At 45.5% G+C, this 18,331-nt stretch overlaps 2 protein-coding genes across 3 annotated transcripts in view; both read left to right on the top strand.

The window, feature by feature from the left end:
- The first annotated feature begins 362 nt into the window (after window positions 1-362).
- On the top strand, window positions 363-671 carry LOC117044235 (60S ribosomal protein L38-like). The gene has a single exon (XM_033144796.1). The coding sequence runs from the start codon at window positions 428-430 to the stop codon at window positions 638-640; it is 213 nt and encodes a 70-aa protein (XP_033000687.1). The 5' UTR covers window positions 363-427; the 3' UTR covers window positions 641-671.
- A 4,240-nt stretch (window positions 672-4,911) lies between these two features.
- VASH2 (vasohibin 2) overlaps window positions 4,912-18,331 on the top strand; it is a 31,366-nt gene continuing 17,946 nt past the window's right edge. Inside the window, exons 1-4 of one of the 2 annotated variants that reach the window (XM_033144794.1) lie at window positions 4,912-5,101; window positions 6,021-6,483; window positions 13,732-13,820; window positions 15,793-15,849. In XM_033144794.1, the coding sequence (XP_033000685.1) occupies window positions 6,214-6,483; window positions 13,732-13,820; window positions 15,793-15,849 (416 nt within the window). In that variant the 5' untranslated portion in view covers window positions 4,912-5,101; window positions 6,021-6,213. The remainder of the gene's footprint in view (window positions 5,102-6,020; window positions 6,484-13,731; window positions 13,821-15,792; window positions 15,850-18,331) is intronic. The other variant, XM_033144795.1, reaches the window with a different exon arrangement.

Below are 18,331 nucleotides of genomic sequence, written 5' to 3'. Positions count from 1 at the left end.
CCCACACAGCTGGTTTACTTTAGCTCCTCAAACAATACCTCCATGGTCTTCCGGGTGCTCATGCTAATGATGGAGTTCAGCAAATCCACCGAGAGAGAGACATGAGCCAAGGAGACAGTCGGAAGGGGAGCTGGCTCCTCTGGGGATTACTTAGTGCCGCAGAGTGGCATTAGCATAAAATAAGTGTGCTCATACCTACAGAGCAAGCTGTAACAGTTACGTAATATTAGACTGAAGAGAGGAGCCCTTCTTTAATGTGCATAACTTCACTGACTACAAAATGTGGCAAGGCCTCCTGCCGTTTCTGCCCTACAGTCCTGTCCTAACTGGGCCACTGGGAGCAAGAGAGAGCGCTTGCTCTTTTCTATCTTGGGTGCTGCAGCCAAGAAGTTCAGCATCTCGGTAACCGTAGCCAGAAGCCGTCGCCATGCCTCGCAAAATCGAAGAGATCAAAGATTTTCTATTGACAGCCAGGAGGAAGGATGCAAAATCCGTCAAGACCAAGAAGAACAAAGATCATGTGAAGTTCAAGGTCCGTTGCAGCCGGTATCTGTATACGCTGGTCATCACAGACAAGGAAAAGGCTGAAAAACTGAAGCAATCTCTTCCACCAGGTTTGGCTGTGAAAGAGCTGAAATGAACCAGTCATGCTTGAAATCTTGGCCGTGAATAAAGGACTGAATTGATTTTTTTTTTTAATGCAAGGGTTCTGGGGTTACCTTAACGCAGTCGGTAACACCAAAACTTTTCATTATGCAGATCTGCAAAAAAACAAACAAAAGCCACCACACTTGTCAATTCCATCTCCAGTAAAACAGTTCCAGGGCTTGTGCCGCGAAGATCTTGCTCAGAGGCTGAGACCTAACCAATCATGTAACCCGGCATAGTTTATTTGATCTAACCATGCATGCTCAGATGCCCAGTGCTCCTCTTCAAGCATCCAAGAGAACAGGGAGGTGCAATATCAGTCCTGGCAAACAGCATGAGGTTCCTGGATGGGCCAAGCTCCCTAGGAATATTAGATGCCAGTCATATGGGCATAAGAAGATCGTGCTAGATCTGTCAGCTCCATCTGTCATTGGCTCTGGCTGCTTATGTGGTGGAGTTTGGGCTTTCAAATTTCAGCAGCGCCCTGTGTGACGCCAAAATTCAGTGCCCCCTGGCCTCTAGCATTCCATTGTCCGTCCTTGTTGTGACACCTCCTGCACTGCCCTCTTGGCTCAGTGCCCAGTGGGGGCAAACCAGTCACGTTTTGCTAAATCCACCTCTGATGCCACCAGTCCCAGAGGGTGCCACCAGCCACCCCTGGACACAGGGATGGCCCAATACATTTTGCTGCCTGAGGAAGAACAGTAATGGCATACTCCTACCTCTGTCAAGGTGAAAGGTACCAAACACTACCCAGGTGATTTTGGCACCTGAGGCAGGAAGTCTCACAAGAAGTTTTCTGGCGGTAGCAATGCCATCATAATAATTTACACGATTTGCTGCCCTTTAATGACACCTAAAACAAGCTGCCCGAGGCAGATGCTTCACTCTGACTAATGGTCAGGCCAGCTCTGCCCACACAAATGGGGACATATCAGAATGTTTGTAAGATTACTTCCCCACACCCAAATCCCCTGGAATGCAGATGGTGCCCTGGCCATGGAGGAATCTTGTTCAGTCCTGAGTAAGTCTATTGTGTGGTGTATATAAAAAAAGAAAAGTTAGCATTCAAATAGCTTTCATTCTTGACATGCTCATCGAGTTTAGCATATATGTTCATTTTTTCACCTCCCTCCTCCCCATCTGCCATCTGGGGTAGATGAAAAGGGAATCTGAGGTCTAACGGATCAAATCTGCTGAGCTCTATAATGGGACTTTTGTAAACCCCAGATTATGCCACTGCCCATCAGGGTGAAAGGAAAGGAAATCCAACTGGGCTACTTTGCAGGCATTTTACATCTTAGCAGTTACATTTTAAGTTTATAGTCAGAAGACAGAACAACCACTTTCTTTTTACCCTAAGGCTCTAAAATAAAGTAGACCCCACGCATATGGGGTGGGATTCAGTCAGAGGGGGGAAAAGACTTTAGATTCATCCAGACTTCTGCTTGTCTCACTGCTTTCCCCCAGAGAAGCTCAAGCTTTACTGCTGTATCGGAGCAAACATCGATCAGGTTTCTAGGCACAGGACAAGCAGAAGTGTGGACGAACCCTTTGAGTTTGGCATGTTTCATTTTAGAAATCAGTTCTTAATTTATAAAATGAAATATGCCAGAACTCAGACCTGGCAGATGTAGCATGCAAGAGACTACGTACAGGTGAAACTTGAAAAATTAGAATATCGTGGAAAATCCCATTTATGTAAGCAATTGTTTTCATTAGCCAATGGAGTTTAATATATGAGATAGACTCATATTAAGCTGCAATTGTGAATTTGGGGTTCTCACCAGCTGTACGCCATAATCATCACAATTATAACAAATAAAGGCTTGACATATCTCGTTTGCATGTCATGAGTCTATCTCATATATTAGTTTCACCTTTTAAGTTGAATTACTGAAAGAAATGAACCTTTCCACGATATTTTAAGTTTTCGAGTTTCACCTGTATATGCTTTTTGTTATATTTCTTTTTGTTCCTATTGATCAAAGTACACTCTTGTAATATCAGGTTAAAGGTTGAGCTTTCATTCGGCAGAACCTGGGTTATCTTTTGCTCTTTCCATACATCATTTTTATCCATATATATATATATATATATATATATATATATATAATCTACTCTGCTTTCCCACTCCACAGGAGTTGTTCAATGTGGCTCAAATTATAAAAGCAAACAGAAAGACCAAACTGATCAAGCTATTAAAACACAAATGATAAAAACTATAAACAGCAGTAAAAGAAAGAAGGAGAAAAAAACAATAACCAGGAGCACAAAGAGCAACGCTCACAATAAATACAGTAAGGCAGAGTGACCCAACCTGGTGCTTGCCTGATGTTGCTGAACTACAGCTCCCATAATCCCTGACTATTGGCCCTGGTGACTGTAGTGGATGGGATTTGGAGTCTCAACAACACCTGGCAGCCTCTGCATTAAGGTAGCCAAAATGGCTTATTTAAAAAGTAACATTTCCAATTGCCAGAGAAACCCAGGTAAAGAGGAAGGTAACTTAACATCTTGGGGCAGGCAGTTCCACATACAAGAGGCCACCACAGAAAAAGCCCCATCATGCATTGCCACCAGTCTCACCTCACTAAGCAATGGCACACACAAGGGAGGGTTAACAGCTGATGTTAAAGCATAGACAGATTCCTGTAGGAAGCATAGTGTAATAAGAATTTTATAAGGGTTATCTAGATAAAGGGTTCGATTCCGGGTGGAATCATGAACCTCGGCAGGATGTTATTTTGAAACCCCTGCCTGCGCAGAAAAGACAGAGACTAGACCAGAGTTCTAATGGAAAGCAAGGTGGCTAGTAAGTCTGATCTTTATTAACAAATACTGTTGCAACAGGGTCCTCACTCACCACATGCTGGATGGAGGAGGAACCCAGAAGAAAGGTCTGCCTGACCTTATATAGGCAATTTAAAATTCCCCTGCTGCCTTCAAGACCACCCCCAGAAACATCATGGACACATCATGAAGGGGGAGGTCTGGTGGCAGTAATCTGAGCATCCTGGACCCTGCCCCCTGCCTCCTCTTGCCCTCCACAAAACCCATAAAGTGAAACAATGGAGATATTTACATTTCCCTGCTTCCCAGCCAAGTTAATCACACCCTTTTGTCTGGCACTGGTATCAGGGTGCCAAGGATTTTCACTTTAATTCCTGAGATAATGGGAAGGTTCCCCCAACCCCTCCTTCCTTGCAGAGAAGCGGTTTGTCAGTTTGGGAGTGAAAAATGGCTCTCAGGGCTGTTTCTCCTGTGGTGCCCCACACATGTGTATACGTGTCTGCTTGGTACAGTTATAACAACTATATATATGCCTTAATATTCTGACAACAATAGGACCACAAGAGGCTGCCTTCTGCAGAATCCGACCATTGGTCCATCCATCTACACTGACTGGCAGCAGCTCTCCAGGGTCTCTCCTAGATCTACTTGGAGATGTCAGAAATTGAACTAGGGGCCTCCTGCAGGCATAGCAGATGCTCATCCAACAAGTGAGGGCCCTTCTGAGCAATAATAAGAGACAGTCCTTCAAGCGGCTTTGTCTTAAGCTGCATAGGGATTTATAGGCAATAACCACCAGCAACATGAACGGCACCAGGAAAGAATAACCAGTGACTCTTGTTTATGTTTAATCATCTGCCCGGTGATTAGTATATATAGTATGTACATGAATCTGCTACTGAAATCAGCTATGAGCTCAGACGGGCGAGTCATAAATAACCCAGCGTTACTTGTGGAATATCCTGGAAGGGTGGGGGTGGGGGGAAGCGATGCCTTCAGATCTGTTCCAATTACTATGAATACTCAGCGGCGAATCAAGAAGACACGCCGCTGCCACCCCTTTCCTTTAATGGATTCGTTTCATCAAATTTATACACTGCTTGTTTTTTGTTTTTTTTTTAAAGCGAAACGCCAAATCGGTTTACAAAAGATAAAAAAGAAAATTCACAACCATTCTTGAAAACACCAAAAAAAGATTCTTTTTTTTTTTTTTTTAAAAAAGCTAAAATACTAAAAACAGATTAAAACCACCTCATTTTATAGACTCTTAAACCCACTTTGAATGGGGCGCTGCTGGGAGAACCCCCGCTTAATTTAATTTAAATTTTTTTTTTAAGTGACACCAAGGCCTGACTCGCAGCACGAGCGATCAGATTTCCCGGGCTGGCCTCGCTGGGCGCCCGACGCGGCAGCCAATCGGAGCCCGGGCAGCCTTCCTCGCGCCGCTGCCCCGGTCCGCGAGGACCGCCCTTCTTTGTTGCGGTGGCCAATGGGGGCGCTCGGAACGTCGGCGGCTGCCGGGTAACATGGTTCCATGTCAGAGAGCAACACTTGATCATGGAACATGGGCTGAGGCCGGGGCGGCCGAGGCATCTGCAGAGGCAGCATCAGCCGCAGCCGCCGGGAGAAGCTCCAGTGCAATGAATAGCTGCGCGAGCAGGTGAGGCGGTCCGGGGCGGACCGGGTTTTGCGGGGAGAGGAGCCCGAGGATGGGTGGGGTCGCCCGGCGGCCGAGAGAGGGAGGAACCGTCTGATTTTTAAAAAAAGGGCTTGCGGTAGTCACAGCAGACAGGTCCGCCTTCCTCCCCGCACGTCGCCAAGTGGTCCCCGAGACCGGTGCCAGCCAGCCAGCTCGCCTGCATGCGTGCATGCACCCAGCCTTCCTACCTGCACCATCCGAGGCTGTTTGCCGCATGCAAGCCCCGGAAGAACGAAGCGCGCCGCTGCTACTGCTGAACGGCAGCGGCGGGGCTCGCCGAGATGCTCGGTCGGATCCTCGTTCCGGCGGCCTTAGTGGTGCGTGCGTGTCCCACCCCCCCCCCTTCCCCGCCCCAAGTCAGGCTCCATCCAGGCGCGGAGCCGGGTAGCCAGACATAACAAGCAGGGAGATCTGGCGGAATCCAGCCTCGCTGTGGGGGATGACAGATTTATGATCACCCGGGACAATGTTATGCGGGAAGAGAGGGATCCAGTTCTGCAGCAGCAGGCTCCCGCTTCCTTTTGTGTGACAGTTCCCAGAGGGTTATTCCAGGTTGTGCGTATAAATGTGTAGGATGCGTGTCTTTAGAGGGAGATCAGGATCCCTCTCGCCTTCTGCCGACCTCCGGTGAGAGAGAACCTCAGCGGGGTGCTGAGGAAGAGAGGGATCTGAGCGTCCTCTTTTGTTTCATAGGTGTATCCGATAAGTGTCTGCTTTGATTATTGCTGTTCCATTGTTTCCCATTTCTGGCTGAGAACGACGCGAGCCTCTGCCTGATGCATCTCGCTTGCTAGTTCTCCTAGTGGGAAACGGGCTGTTTTGTCTGACCATGATGCTAACATGTGCTGTCTTGCACCTTCTGTTGTTATTTTCCGAATAGATTCTGCCTGCAAGAGGAGAGACCCGCTGGTGATCTGCTTGGCTGCTGTTAGCAAGCAACTTCATGCCAACCTGATTCCTTGGGGGGTGGGGGAAGAGGGGATGGGGAGTGCTACCTGGTTGGGACACTGAGCTGTCCGTCTCTTCCTGCTTTGCCCCGGAGAGGTGCCTCTCGTCCCTTTGAAGGCTCAACGATGACGGGGTCCAGCTCCAATGCTTCCCGCCACCCTAAAGGAGACAAAGGGGGCCGTTCGAGGAGCTCACACGCCCGGACGGTTGGCCTTGCCAACAGCGGGGGCTCGGAAGAGGAAGACAAAGATGGAGGGGTGGTTTTCCTCGTCAACAAAAGTGGCTTCCCTATTGATGGGAAGACCTGGGAGAGGATGTGGGGCCATGTGGCGAAGGTGCATCCGTCAGGCAAAGAGGTGGTGGAGACCATAAGAAATGCTGACAACCTTGCAAAAGTAAGTTATGACTGCAGCTTCCTTTGTCATGGGCCTTATTCTGTGGCAAGGGCCCGCAGATTCTCTAGCCCAGACAGGTGGCTAGTCTGTAGATCTCCCAATGTTGTTGGACTCCAAATCCCATCAGCCCCAGCCAGCATGGTTGATGGTCAGGGATGATGGGACATGGAGTCCCATGCAGCATCTGGTGGGCCAAAGGTTAACCACCTCTGCTCTGGCCAGGTGTGTGAATCAAGCTCATGGGTGTGTGTGTATTTACTCATTTGCATGATCATTTTTGCTTTCCCCAGTGAAGGTTTCAAAGAATGGTAGAGTAGGAAGGGACCACAAGGATCATCTAGTCCAACCCCCTGAGTTGCAGGAATCTTTTTGTCCAACGTGGGGCTTGAACCCACAACCCTGAGATTAAGAGTCTCATGCTCTACCGACTGAGCTATCCCGCAGGCTAATTGAGGGTTGGTAGCTCTTTCTTTTGCAAGCAAAGGATTAACTGTAAGGAAGTCAGGCATTGGGTGAGGTAGCCATGGAAATGGGAAAAGTAACCCCAGTTAAATAAATGGACATTAGGCATGCTCATGTGTTCGAATGGGTCTGCTCTGAGTAGGTCTAACATTAGACACAACCTACCAGCTCTAAACAGGGCACTGAAGTCTTGCCTAGGGACCAGTGCATGCCTTGCTCAGCCTCCTTTGGTCTTTGAGACTTTGCCTAGGTGCCCACATGTTTCCAGGCCTTTCCTGTACCATGAGGACTAGTAAGTTGCTTTAAAAGAAGAAGCTTGTACCAGTTTGTATGCATGTGTGGAGTACTGTGGTGTAGAGTATTCCCAGCCTTGGTTATACTTGCATTAGTAGACCCTTGAGACATCTATAAACGCAGCCCAGCAGCTGTTCATTTTCATCCCTGGAGGAAATGCTTGTAGTTGCACATTAGAGCGGAGGCCAGAGGTGGTTAACAGCGACAGTCATCTGGGCATTTCCATGCTAAGCACTTAATTTTGAGCAACAAATCGCTTTCCGTGCATTTGGAAACGTCGGGTCTCGTCGTTTCCCTCCATGAACAGTTGTGAAAGTTTGCAGCTCTCTGCTAACAGCTCTTGTGAGGAAACGAAATCACAGGTGGCACAACAGCTGCAGTTTGGCAGGAAAAACGACACTTGGCTCAGGATTGTGTTGAATTTTGGATTTGATGGGATGCAATGAGAAGTCTGTAGAAACCCTCAAACCAGGCAGTTTGGATTGTTTCACTCTGACCAGCTGCTCCAAGCTTGTTCTGTGTTCTGTGCACATACAAGTACTACTACATGAAGCTGCCTAGGCTTCCCTTTTTTTGTTGGGAAATTCCCTTATTATAGCATTGGGAAACAGCAGGGAGGGTTGACAGATCATCTAGCTAGTCTTGCCTACCCTGACTGGCAGTGGCTCTCCAGGATCTGAGTCTTTCCTACCACCTAGAACTGGAAATGCTGGAGATTGAATCTGGGATCTTCTGAATGCAAAGTATAGACTCTACCAATGAGTTATGGTCCCTTTTCTATCAGATGTGCTCTGCTACTGAGCTAAAGTCATCTCCAGAGGCTGCCCACACCTTCAATATAAAGGAGAAGCAAAATTGTACCATTGGTGAGCAAAGAGGCAGGCCTGATGTTGCTTGCAGTCATGGCAACACTAAGGATGACGGACTGCACTTCAAGATGGATTAATGGTTCTTGAGCCCTATGCAAGGTCCTCCACACATACCCAATGATATAAGTAGTTTGGAGAAGTGCATTCAAATGGCCTCCAGGATTTCCTTCAGAATTAGTTAAGAACTCCATGTAACGTTTGGGAAGTGGTATTGTCTATTTCTATATCACATTTATATCCCACCTTTTTCTTCCAGGAGCTCAAAGTTACATACATGGTTTCCCCTCTCCTCATTTAATCCCCAGAACAACCCTGCAAGTTAGGTTAGGCTAAGAGGCAGGTACTGGTCCCAAGGTCGCCCAGGGAGCTTCGTGGCTGAGTGGGCTTTTGAACCCTGGTCTCCTAGGTCCTAGTCCAGGCTTCCTCAATCTCAGCGCTCCAGATGTTTTTGGCCTACAACTCCCATGATCCCTAGCTAGCAGGCCCAGTGGTCAGGGATGATGGGAATTGTAGTCTCAAAAGTTAAGTGAAGAGAGGATAAAAGAGGTTGAGATGTGTAATTTGATGTTTTATTTGATAAAAATAAGATTTTAGATTTAAGATATGTTGATAAGAATAAGATTTAAGGTTTAAGATATGTTGATTATAATTGTAAGATTAAGATTAGATGTAAGAAAGTAGATTTTACAATGTTACAAAGTTACCAAAGAAGATTAGAAATGAACGCAAAAGAGAGGATGTGAGGAAGTCCCAAGTTTAGGATTACAAAGAAGATTAGGATTAGGAATTGTTTGGTTTGTGTGTATTTTGTGTAGTTTGTGTAGTGTTTGTATTGTGTGTATTTTTATTTTGAAAATCCAATAAATTCTTATTTTAAAAAAAGGGAATTGTAGTCTCAAAACATCTGGAGGGCCGAGGTTGAGGAAGCCTGTCCTAGTCCGACACTACTAACCCACATGGGCTGTATTTGGACACCACTGCAATCCTATGCATGTTTAATTAGGTGTAAGCCCTATTGTGCATGAAGATGCAGAGGATTGTGTTGTCAGCTTTCCAAGCAGCTGCATCCCAGGACACTGAGGCTGGCTGGTCATATGGGAAAAATAAAACAGGCCCTTATATAGCGCTGTGTGTGTGGAAAGACTACAGGTATATGGCTGTGTCCAGCTAAGTTATCCTTAGAGTAGACCCTGTCCATTTCAGTCTACTTGGAGTAAACTAACATCAAATGCAACAGGCTTACATAATATGATTGCATTATAACTCTAACAATAAGTAGGATATATTTACTAGTCCTCAAAGAAAAACAAATGTCCTACATCTCAGATGCCATGCACGCCCCTCCCTGATGAATTTGGGGCGATTGGAATCATAGAACCGTAGAGTTGTAAGGGACCATAAATATCATCTATCCAATCCCCTCAAATGCAGGAATCTTTTTGCTCAACGTGGGGAGCTTGACAAAGACTTTCCTAATGCAGCAGGAATTTTAAATTGGTTTCCACCCCTGTTTTTAGAATGAATTTTAATCTTATTCTTTGTATGATCTTTTTTTTAACATTCTATGTACACAGCTTAGAAATTCTGAATATAAAGCCACATATAAATACCTTTAATAAATAACAAAATGAAAATATAGTCCCTTAGCCATACTGCCCAGAATCTCTTGTGTGTTTATTTCAGCATTCCCCTTTGCTTTGAAAAATGAGGGTGATAATTAGGGTTGCCAACTGACCAGAAAAAACTTCGGCCTGGCTTTCTCCTGTACCTGTCATGGCAGCTTGAAGGACATTGAGTGAAGCATCATAAAGATAAGCATTACCAGCTAGAAATGTATTATAATCAAACCATTAAAGGCACAGGAGCAACACTGGGTTGAAAGAAAGAGCTGTTTTTTTAAAGATAGTTGGCAACCCTATTTCCAATCCCTCCATTTTAATTCATCAGCTGCTAGATCCAATTGAAATCCTTGTGAATGGACTTATTCAAAGTAAGTGCTAAATTGCAACGTATGGGAATCTGGCATATGCCACCCGAATTAAATCTGTAATTAGTGATGATTTTCTTATTAGCGTGTCAGAGGCACGCTATTTCCTCTCAGCCAGAAAGGAATCGGGATTTGGGTTTCAATGAACATCCCAGCGCCCCAGTTGCTATTGCAGGCGGTCAAGGCAGATGCTTCGTTCCCTCAGCTTTTTCCATTCCGAATTCTAATTCTGCACCATGTGACTTGCGGCTGGCCTGGTAATTGATGAAACAGCTGGCGATGGAGACAACTTGCGATGGAAACTCTCCTGAGATAGCTGCCCTTCCAGCCACCTGTTATGTCTGCGAGGCTAAATACTGTGGAGCACTGAGGAGACTTTCCTATTAAACCCCCTTGTGTTTTAGCAGTCGTGAGCAAGCATGTCATCTGTCTGGACAGGTTGACATTTTATTATGTGCCACAGAGTTGCTCTGACCATTTGTTTTTATTTTATACAAATAAAATAAAAAAATCTGAAACCTGGTCTGATACCCACTGGACTGCCTGATCCTACAGTAGATCCCTGGGTGGCAAACTAATTTTTAAATATCCTGTTACAGGTGGGTAGCCGTGTTGGTCTGCCATAGTCAAAACAAAATCAAAAATTCTTTCCAGTAGCACCTTAGAGACCAGCTGAGTTTGTTCTTGGTATGAGCTTTCATGTGCATGCACACTTCTTCAGATACACTGAAACAGAAGTCACCAGATCCTTAAATATAGTGAGGGAGTGGGGAGGGGTATTGCTCAGAAGGGTGGTGGGAATGGGTGATCAGCTGATAGAAATTAACCCCTTCCGTCATCATGCGTGGAAATCCGCCACATCCCGGATCAGAGTATTTATTGTGATGTCAGGTGATTGACAGGTGGGTACAGTTGCCCACTATCAAACTTGGCCCTTGGGGGTTGGGAGAAAAAAACAATCTGTTACACTGTCAAGATCCAGTACTCCACCTCTGGTGAATTCAGTCGAGTGCTTGTGGTCTTCTAGGTGTTGTTCACCTACAGCTCCCATCATCCCTTGCTGACTCAGGCTCATGGGAGTTGGAGTCCAGCAGAAATAAATATGGAGGGCCACAGGTTCCCTGCCCCAGTCTGCTCTGATTAGTAGTTGACCTTCTCTTCCTTAATGAGCCAGTGTGGTGCAGTGGTTAAGAGTGTCGGAATAGGACCTTGGAGACAAGGGTTCAAACCCCGACTCAGCCATGAAGCTCACTGGGTGACCTTGGGCCAATCACTGCCTTTCAGCCTAACCTACCAGTACTTCCTAGGGTTGTTGTGAGGAAAAAATGGGGGGGGGGGAGGAGATATAGCTATGCTATATTACCTTAAGTTTTTTGGAGAAAAGGTGGGATGCAAAGTGCAATAAACACAAATAAATAGTTATAACTTCCTTAAACAAAATCTAGCACCCTGGGGGAACAGAACAGCAGCATTAAAGGGCTGGGGCAATATTTCACATTTTTGGAAATCAGTGTCCCATTTTTAGGAATAGGCACGATCCAGAACTGCAACATTATGGGAATTCCTGACTGCCGACATCAGATTGTTAAGAGCGGGTGCTCAACATTCTTTTGTAAATCTGTTATGCAGCTCTAAATGGTAAACTTCTTTTAAAAGTTGTTCAAAAACCAAGCATAAGTTTCTCATGGCAAAGGAAGCTTGTTTGTGTTTCAGACATTTCAGCATCTGGTCACTGGCTCCCGTCACATATGCCAGCAGTCCGGCTGTTGAAGGCATGTGCCCATGTCCGTTTGTCAATTGCTGGCATAGAAGAGTGACATGCGGCATCATAACCAGCTCCCTTTGACAGTGCCGCAAACAGCTGTGGTGAATATTCTGGGGAAAGTATGTTGCAGGGAGTAGTGCTGAGTGATGGGGAACTGTCTTCTGTGCATTGCAAGGCCAAACTAAGAAAAAAGTTACTTGATTTGGCAGAGCTGGCCTGACGCTGGAATGAAGACCAAACTGAGCTTGGAGAAGTTGGCTCTTTGCAGCACTGAACGTGCACATTCTGCCCAAGACTGCCTGATCTTGTTGTCATGAATTGGCTGGAAAGAGAGAGGAATGGTGGGAGGCTGGGGAACCCCAAAGGGGAGAAGGCACCGAACCTGGGGACTGGTGGTGGGATGACGATGAGTGGCCAGAGGGAGAAGAGGGAGCAAACTGGGAGGAGAGAGCTGAAGAGGTAACAGGGCTCAGTGAGAAGGGAGAGTCTTAGGTAAAGAGAAGTTCTGAATTGGAAGCTGCAGCAGGAGAGAGGGATGAGGGCAGCCAAGAGGCAAGAGATGAGTCAGGGTGGTGAAGAAGCTTCCCCCCTCCCTGGTCTCCCAGGACTAGGAGAGGCATGAAGTGAGAGAAGCAGAAGCAGACATGCCAGCGTAGTCTCAGATTGCTTGGGAAGGACCTGGGAGAGGATGAGACTTCGACAGTTGTAGGAAGGTGGGGATCCTCAGTCTCCACAACTGCCTCATAGGGGCAAGACCTACCAAAGAAGAATTGCTGTGCTCATTACGCCTGGCAGACTATGCTTCTTCTAATAAAGAGTTAACTTTGCTTACTCCATGTGATTTATTGCATGTGATTAATCGCCTGTCACTTATGCACTTGCTATAAGCCAGGATTGAAGAATCTGTGGCCCTCCTGATGTGGTTGGACTCCAGCTCCTATCATCTGTGGCCATTGGCCATATTGACTGGGGATAGTGGGAGTCCTGCCACATCTACCAGGCCCTAGACACCTAGATAATCATAAGGTCAGGCTGCATGAACTTCCTTAGCATAAACCAGCGATGCTGCTGGCCAGTTGGGACATGAGGCTCAGGAGCCACGTATCTGCAAAAATGGAAAGTGTGTCTTGGTGCAAATTTGAGAGTAGGTGGCTAAGGTCTTCCTGGCATTGATGAAGGCCAGTAATCCTGTTGGCAAAGCTTTTTTTTTTTTTTAATATAAATTAAGAGAGCATTTGAGGAAGAATGGAAAATGTTTAGAGAACTTTGGAGCAGTAGTCAAAGAGATGGTTAGTTGGACAAGACACCTTTTGCAATTTTATGAGAACATATGAATATGATATTTCTTCAACAAAATATTATAAGTGTATACATTTATAAATCAAAGGGCCCAACCAATACCTCCCCCCTATTAACTTTATTAAGTATGCTGGTTTATTTTTCTCCCCCCCTTTAAATTTTTGTCCACGGATATTGTTATTCTGGATTATAACACAAATCATTATCATTTAAAATTTACTTGCAATTTGATGTATCCTATCTAAACTGTGCAATTATTTTGTGCTTGTTTCCATGTCAGTACTTGCATTTTCAATATGCTCGCATATACCTATCCATATACACACACACACACACACACACACACATACACACACACACACACACACACACACACACAAGGGTAAAAAGCAGGGAAGCGAAGAGTCGAGAGATGTGGGACCACTGCACAAAAGACCCAGGACTTGAGCCACCCCATTACCGGACCTCTGGTGTGAGCAGAACACTGTCATCCTGAGGTGATTTCAGCTCTGCCCCCTTCCTGCTTGAACAAGCAACAACCTCTCAACATTTCTCTCTCTCCTCATTCACAGCCTTCAGTGCCAATCTTGCCAAGCTACAGGGCTTCCATGACCATCCCTGAGTGGCTTCAGGCAATACAGAATTACATGAAGATGCTGCAGTATCCTTTTTAATATATATATATATATATATGTGTTCTGGAGACCCAAATCTGCAATGTTAAGCTTTTCCTTTGAGCTATTGAGGGAATGAAGGGAGGGAGGGAGGGAGGGAGGGAGGGAGGGGAAAAGGTAAAATGTGACATGAGAATGGAAAGCAAAGGAGGGGTAAAATTCTCTTTGCTGCCTTTCCCCGGTGCTAGGGAAGATTTGTGAGGCTACCTAAGCCTTGGCCCGCTTCGCTTGGTCTTGAGGGCCATGCAATTAGCTTGTGCTGACACTGATGAGGATGTAATTGAAGAGGGAGATTTAGCATCCAATCGATTGAAAATGTCCTTTGTGAACTCCGCTTCCAAGGTCACTGGGAAGAGAATTTTCATGCCTTTGTGGTGATGAATTGCTGCTGAGGAAAAGAAGGTGGTTCCCATACCTTTGAAATGCCAGAGCGGCCTGTATTGAGCTGAAGGGGGCTGTGAAGCCTTAGATGTTTGGTGGGGTAGATCATTAGATGGAACAAGTGAGATCTGCAACAAAATGTTGCCATTCCCCTACACCCCAAATCAGCACTGTTCTGTGACTACTGAGCATGTTCATTACTCCTTGAGCTGCTTTTTGGGTTCCCTCCTCTCTTAGGTGCTGTTTTGCTAATTTTGCGTTTCCCCCCAAGCCTACTGGTGCTATCCTCTTGTACATGAGCAGTGCCATGAGTGGTTCACAGCCTGGAAAGAGAGGAAATGATACGATTATAACAAATTGGAGTTCTGTAAGAAGGAAGCTGAATTTTCACCTAAGGAGAAGCCCACACCATACATTTACAGACCATGGCGCTGCAGTTTGTTAAGGGTGTGGCAAATTGCAGCTGAGCGCGAAGAAAACTACAGTTCCCAGGATTCTTTGGGGGAAGCCATGTGCTTTAAATGTACAGTGTGGATGTGCGTAATCTATCTCAGTATTGCCTACCCTGACTGGCAGTAGATCTCCAGAGTTTCAGGCAGGGCATCTTTCCCAGCTCTACCTGGAGATGTCAGGGATTTAACCTGGGGCCTTCTGCATGCAAGGCAGATGCCCTACCCCTGAGCTACAGCCCTTCCCCAGATAATCGCCTGCAATTCAGACTAGCATATTGGAGTGGTATATGGATTGGAGGGGGAGAAGTGTGCATTAAGTATACAAAGCAATGTCTTGAAATCTGAGTGAACTTTGTTTGACATTGCAACGAACCTGACCAGCTTTTAAAAAATTGACCATTCTAAACCTCCTGAGGATCTTCCTTACAAAAAAACCCACTCTAAAGCAGAGCCAGTTCTCCAGTTTCCCACGCATCTAAAACAGCAAATTAACCTGATGCTTTGCTTCCTTTTTGACACATTGCTCCACTACAGTTCAGCTCTCCTTGCTGGAAACAGATGTTCCCAGTGGGCTATTAAGCGGCCGTACTGTGTCTGGCTATTAAGCTGCAGCTCTGAATCAGAAAGTGATTTAAAACACTGCCAAAAATAAACCACTGTGTTGGCCACAGTGAGGGAACCACCAGAAGGCCCTCAGAGCTGGACCTCAGTGTCTGGGCTGAACAATGAAGGTGGAGATGCTCCTTCAGGTATATAGGGCTGAGGCCGTTTAGGGCTTTAAAGGTCAGCACCAACACTTTGAATTGTGCTCAGAAACATACCAGGAGCCAGTGTAGATCTCTTAAGACTGGTGTTATATGGTCCCGGCAGCCGCTCCCAGTCACCAGTCTAGCAGCCATGTTCTGGATTAATAGCAGTTTCTGAGTCACCTTCAAAGGTGGCCTCACATTCATTGTCAAATACATCTCCATTGTGTGTGTTTTTAAATATGTGATTACATTGGAGGTAATAACTTTTAATAGGTTGTATGCATTTTTAGAAGTGATGATGGCCATATCACTTGCTCAAACAAATTGATTTCTCCTCCCTGTTATGCAGTTATTTTGCCTTAACCAATAAAACCCAGATACAATCACACAGGGACTCAATTTTTTGAAATTAGGAAATCAAGACCTCTAAGTGGGTAAGTAACCATTGGACTCATTGGGGATGCCGGATGCTCTGGTGGGCTTGGGTTATTTTATTTTTAAAGAGAGCTCCTAAGTTTGGGAATAAGGGCAGAATGTTTCCTTATTACAATATAAAAGTGTTTAACCATTTTTAGAATGGTTTTACTTTGGCTTTTAAAATTGCGGATCTTCGTGCCACCCTGGGTTTTTCTGGGGGGGAGGAAGGGTGAGATATAAATTAAGTAAATCAAATCAATCCATCAGTAATTGTGCAAGTATTGTGTGACCTGACAGACAACATGTGTCTGCTTTAATTAAGCTAGCATAATGCCTAGCATCTTGGATTTTAAGAAATCTGCCTTCAGTATGTTGGTGAGCGGAAGATCCATATAAGTGAGGTCTTGCACTGGAAATGGAGCATACGTTAAAACATGACTTTGGTGTTTCGACAATAAGAGGAGGATGAGTTGCTGCTTGCGTTTGCTCTGCTCAGCTGGTGAAGACTTGTGTCAGGCACTGAAACCATTAATATTCTGCCCACCTTGATGGCTTCAGGAAGGCGGATAATAATTACCATCTTGTAAAAGCTGCCAAGACGCGCTCCTTTTCCCCAGCTAGCAAGGAGTCTGCTGCACATGGCTTTGCATGCACATGGCCTGCTGCTTCTGAGCCTGGTGTCGGAAGTTCTCAAGGCAGGGGGCTCTGAAGCTCCCTGTGGAGATCCAGAAGGTCAGCTATTATTTATCCTTCCTAGCATGTCTTTACCCAGTCAGGAAGCTGACTGACAACTAGCCTCTACTTCCTCCCAACTGGTGTAATAGAAGAGCTTTAAACTTCCACTTCTCAATAGTATTTCTACTAAGTACATACTGTAAGAAGACCTCTGTGCTGGGTTGGATCAAAGGACTACCTGGGCACCAAACTAATATATAGTAAAACTGTATAATGTAAAATAGAATCACAGAGACTGGGAAACTGTGTCTCTGCAGATGTTGTTGGACTACAGCCCCCATCACCCCTGAACATTCAGTGGCCTTTTAAATGTGATTGTGGTGGCAGCAGCGGTGGTTTGTTTTGTTCTTGTCCTTGGTTTTGTCTTAGAATCACAGAATCATAGAGTTGGAAGAGACCACAAGGGCCATCCAGTCCAACCCCCTGCCAAGCAGGAAACACCATCAAAGCATTCCTGACAGATGGCTGTCAAGCCTCCGCTTAAAGACCTCCAAAGAAGGAGACTCTACCACACTCCTTGGTAGCAAATTCCACTGTCGAACAGCTCTCACTGTCAGGGAATCTTCTTTCTTCTAGTTTGAATCCATTGCTCCGTGTCCGCTTCTCCTGAGCAGCAGAAAACAACCTTTCACCCTCCTCTATATGACATCCTTTTATATATTTGAACATGGCTATCATATCACCCCTTAACCTTCTCTTCTCCAGGCTAAACATACCCAGCTCCCTAAGCCGTTCCTCATAAGGCATTGTTTCCAGGCCTTTGACCATTTTGGTTGCCCTCTTGTGGACACGTTCCAGCTTGTCAGTATCCTTCTTGAACTGTGGTGCCCAGAACTGGACACAGTATTCCAGGTCTTATGTATTTCATGTTCTTATTTTGTATTTTTATGTTGCGAACCTCCCTGTGATCTTCAGATATGAAGGGTGGTGGTATACAAATTTAATAACTAAATAAATAATAAATGCAAATAATAATAATAATAATAATAATAATAATAATAATAATAATAAACAATTTTGTTTATATGGTGGAACATTCCATAAGACACAGAAGTGCAGATGTCTCAGCTCTGCAGGGTCCACCACTTATTTTGACGTTTTGATAAGTCTCAGACAGGACTGGCTGGAAAACATTTGTAGGTGACATATTGTTCAGTGTTACTTTGGGGGCCTGTTTGTGCCAGCTCCTCCCAGCACAGCAGGCTGCTTGTCTGTGTTTTAGCTGCTGCGTTTCCTTAGTGTGATCTCTGATCTATGAATAGGAATTGTTGTGAACATGGTGAGCCAGTGCCTGTTGCAATGCTCAGAATGGGGACCTTGAAAAACGCTGAAGCTGTGTCTGTAAGCAGCTTTGGCTGTGATGACAGATGGGATGTGGGGGGCGGGGGGGGGAGAGAGTTGTTTCTCTGTCTCCCTGCATGGGAGATGCAGACATGCCTTTTTTGAGTGAACTGGAGAAACACATGGACAGGTACTTGTGCTTCCTGTTCCTCATGCATCCCCTGTCACATCTGAAGCATCTGTGAACAAAAAACACATTGCTGTCTAGACTTAGTTGGTCTCTAAGGTGCTACTGGAAAGAATTTTTTTAATTTTATTTTGTTTAGACTGGGCTAGTGTGATAACTAAAACAAGGCTTATCTCCAACTCCACCCATCTGCTTTTACAGGGAGGTTCTCTGAGATGTCCTGTTTGGGGACTCAATTGTTTACTGCCGTGACTTTTGTTAGTATTGTATAGGGCTTGCTATACGCCTAAAGTGTG

This window comes from Lacerta agilis, chromosome 3, assembly GCF_009819535.1.
Source record: "Lacerta agilis isolate rLacAgi1 chromosome 3, rLacAgi1.pri, whole genome shotgun sequence".
In the NCBI taxonomy this organism is placed as follows: Eukaryota; Metazoa; Chordata; class Lepidosauria; order Squamata; family Lacertidae; genus Lacerta; species Lacerta agilis.
Note: the sequence above shows the minus strand (reverse complement) of the source record. Positions and strands in the feature narration are given on the sequence as shown.

Excerpts from the sequence above, each read along its gene's own strand:
- LOC117044235 (XM_033144796.1), top strand. The coding sequence starts at position 428 with ATGCCTCGCAAAATCGAAGAGATCAAAGATTTTCTATTGACAGCCAGG.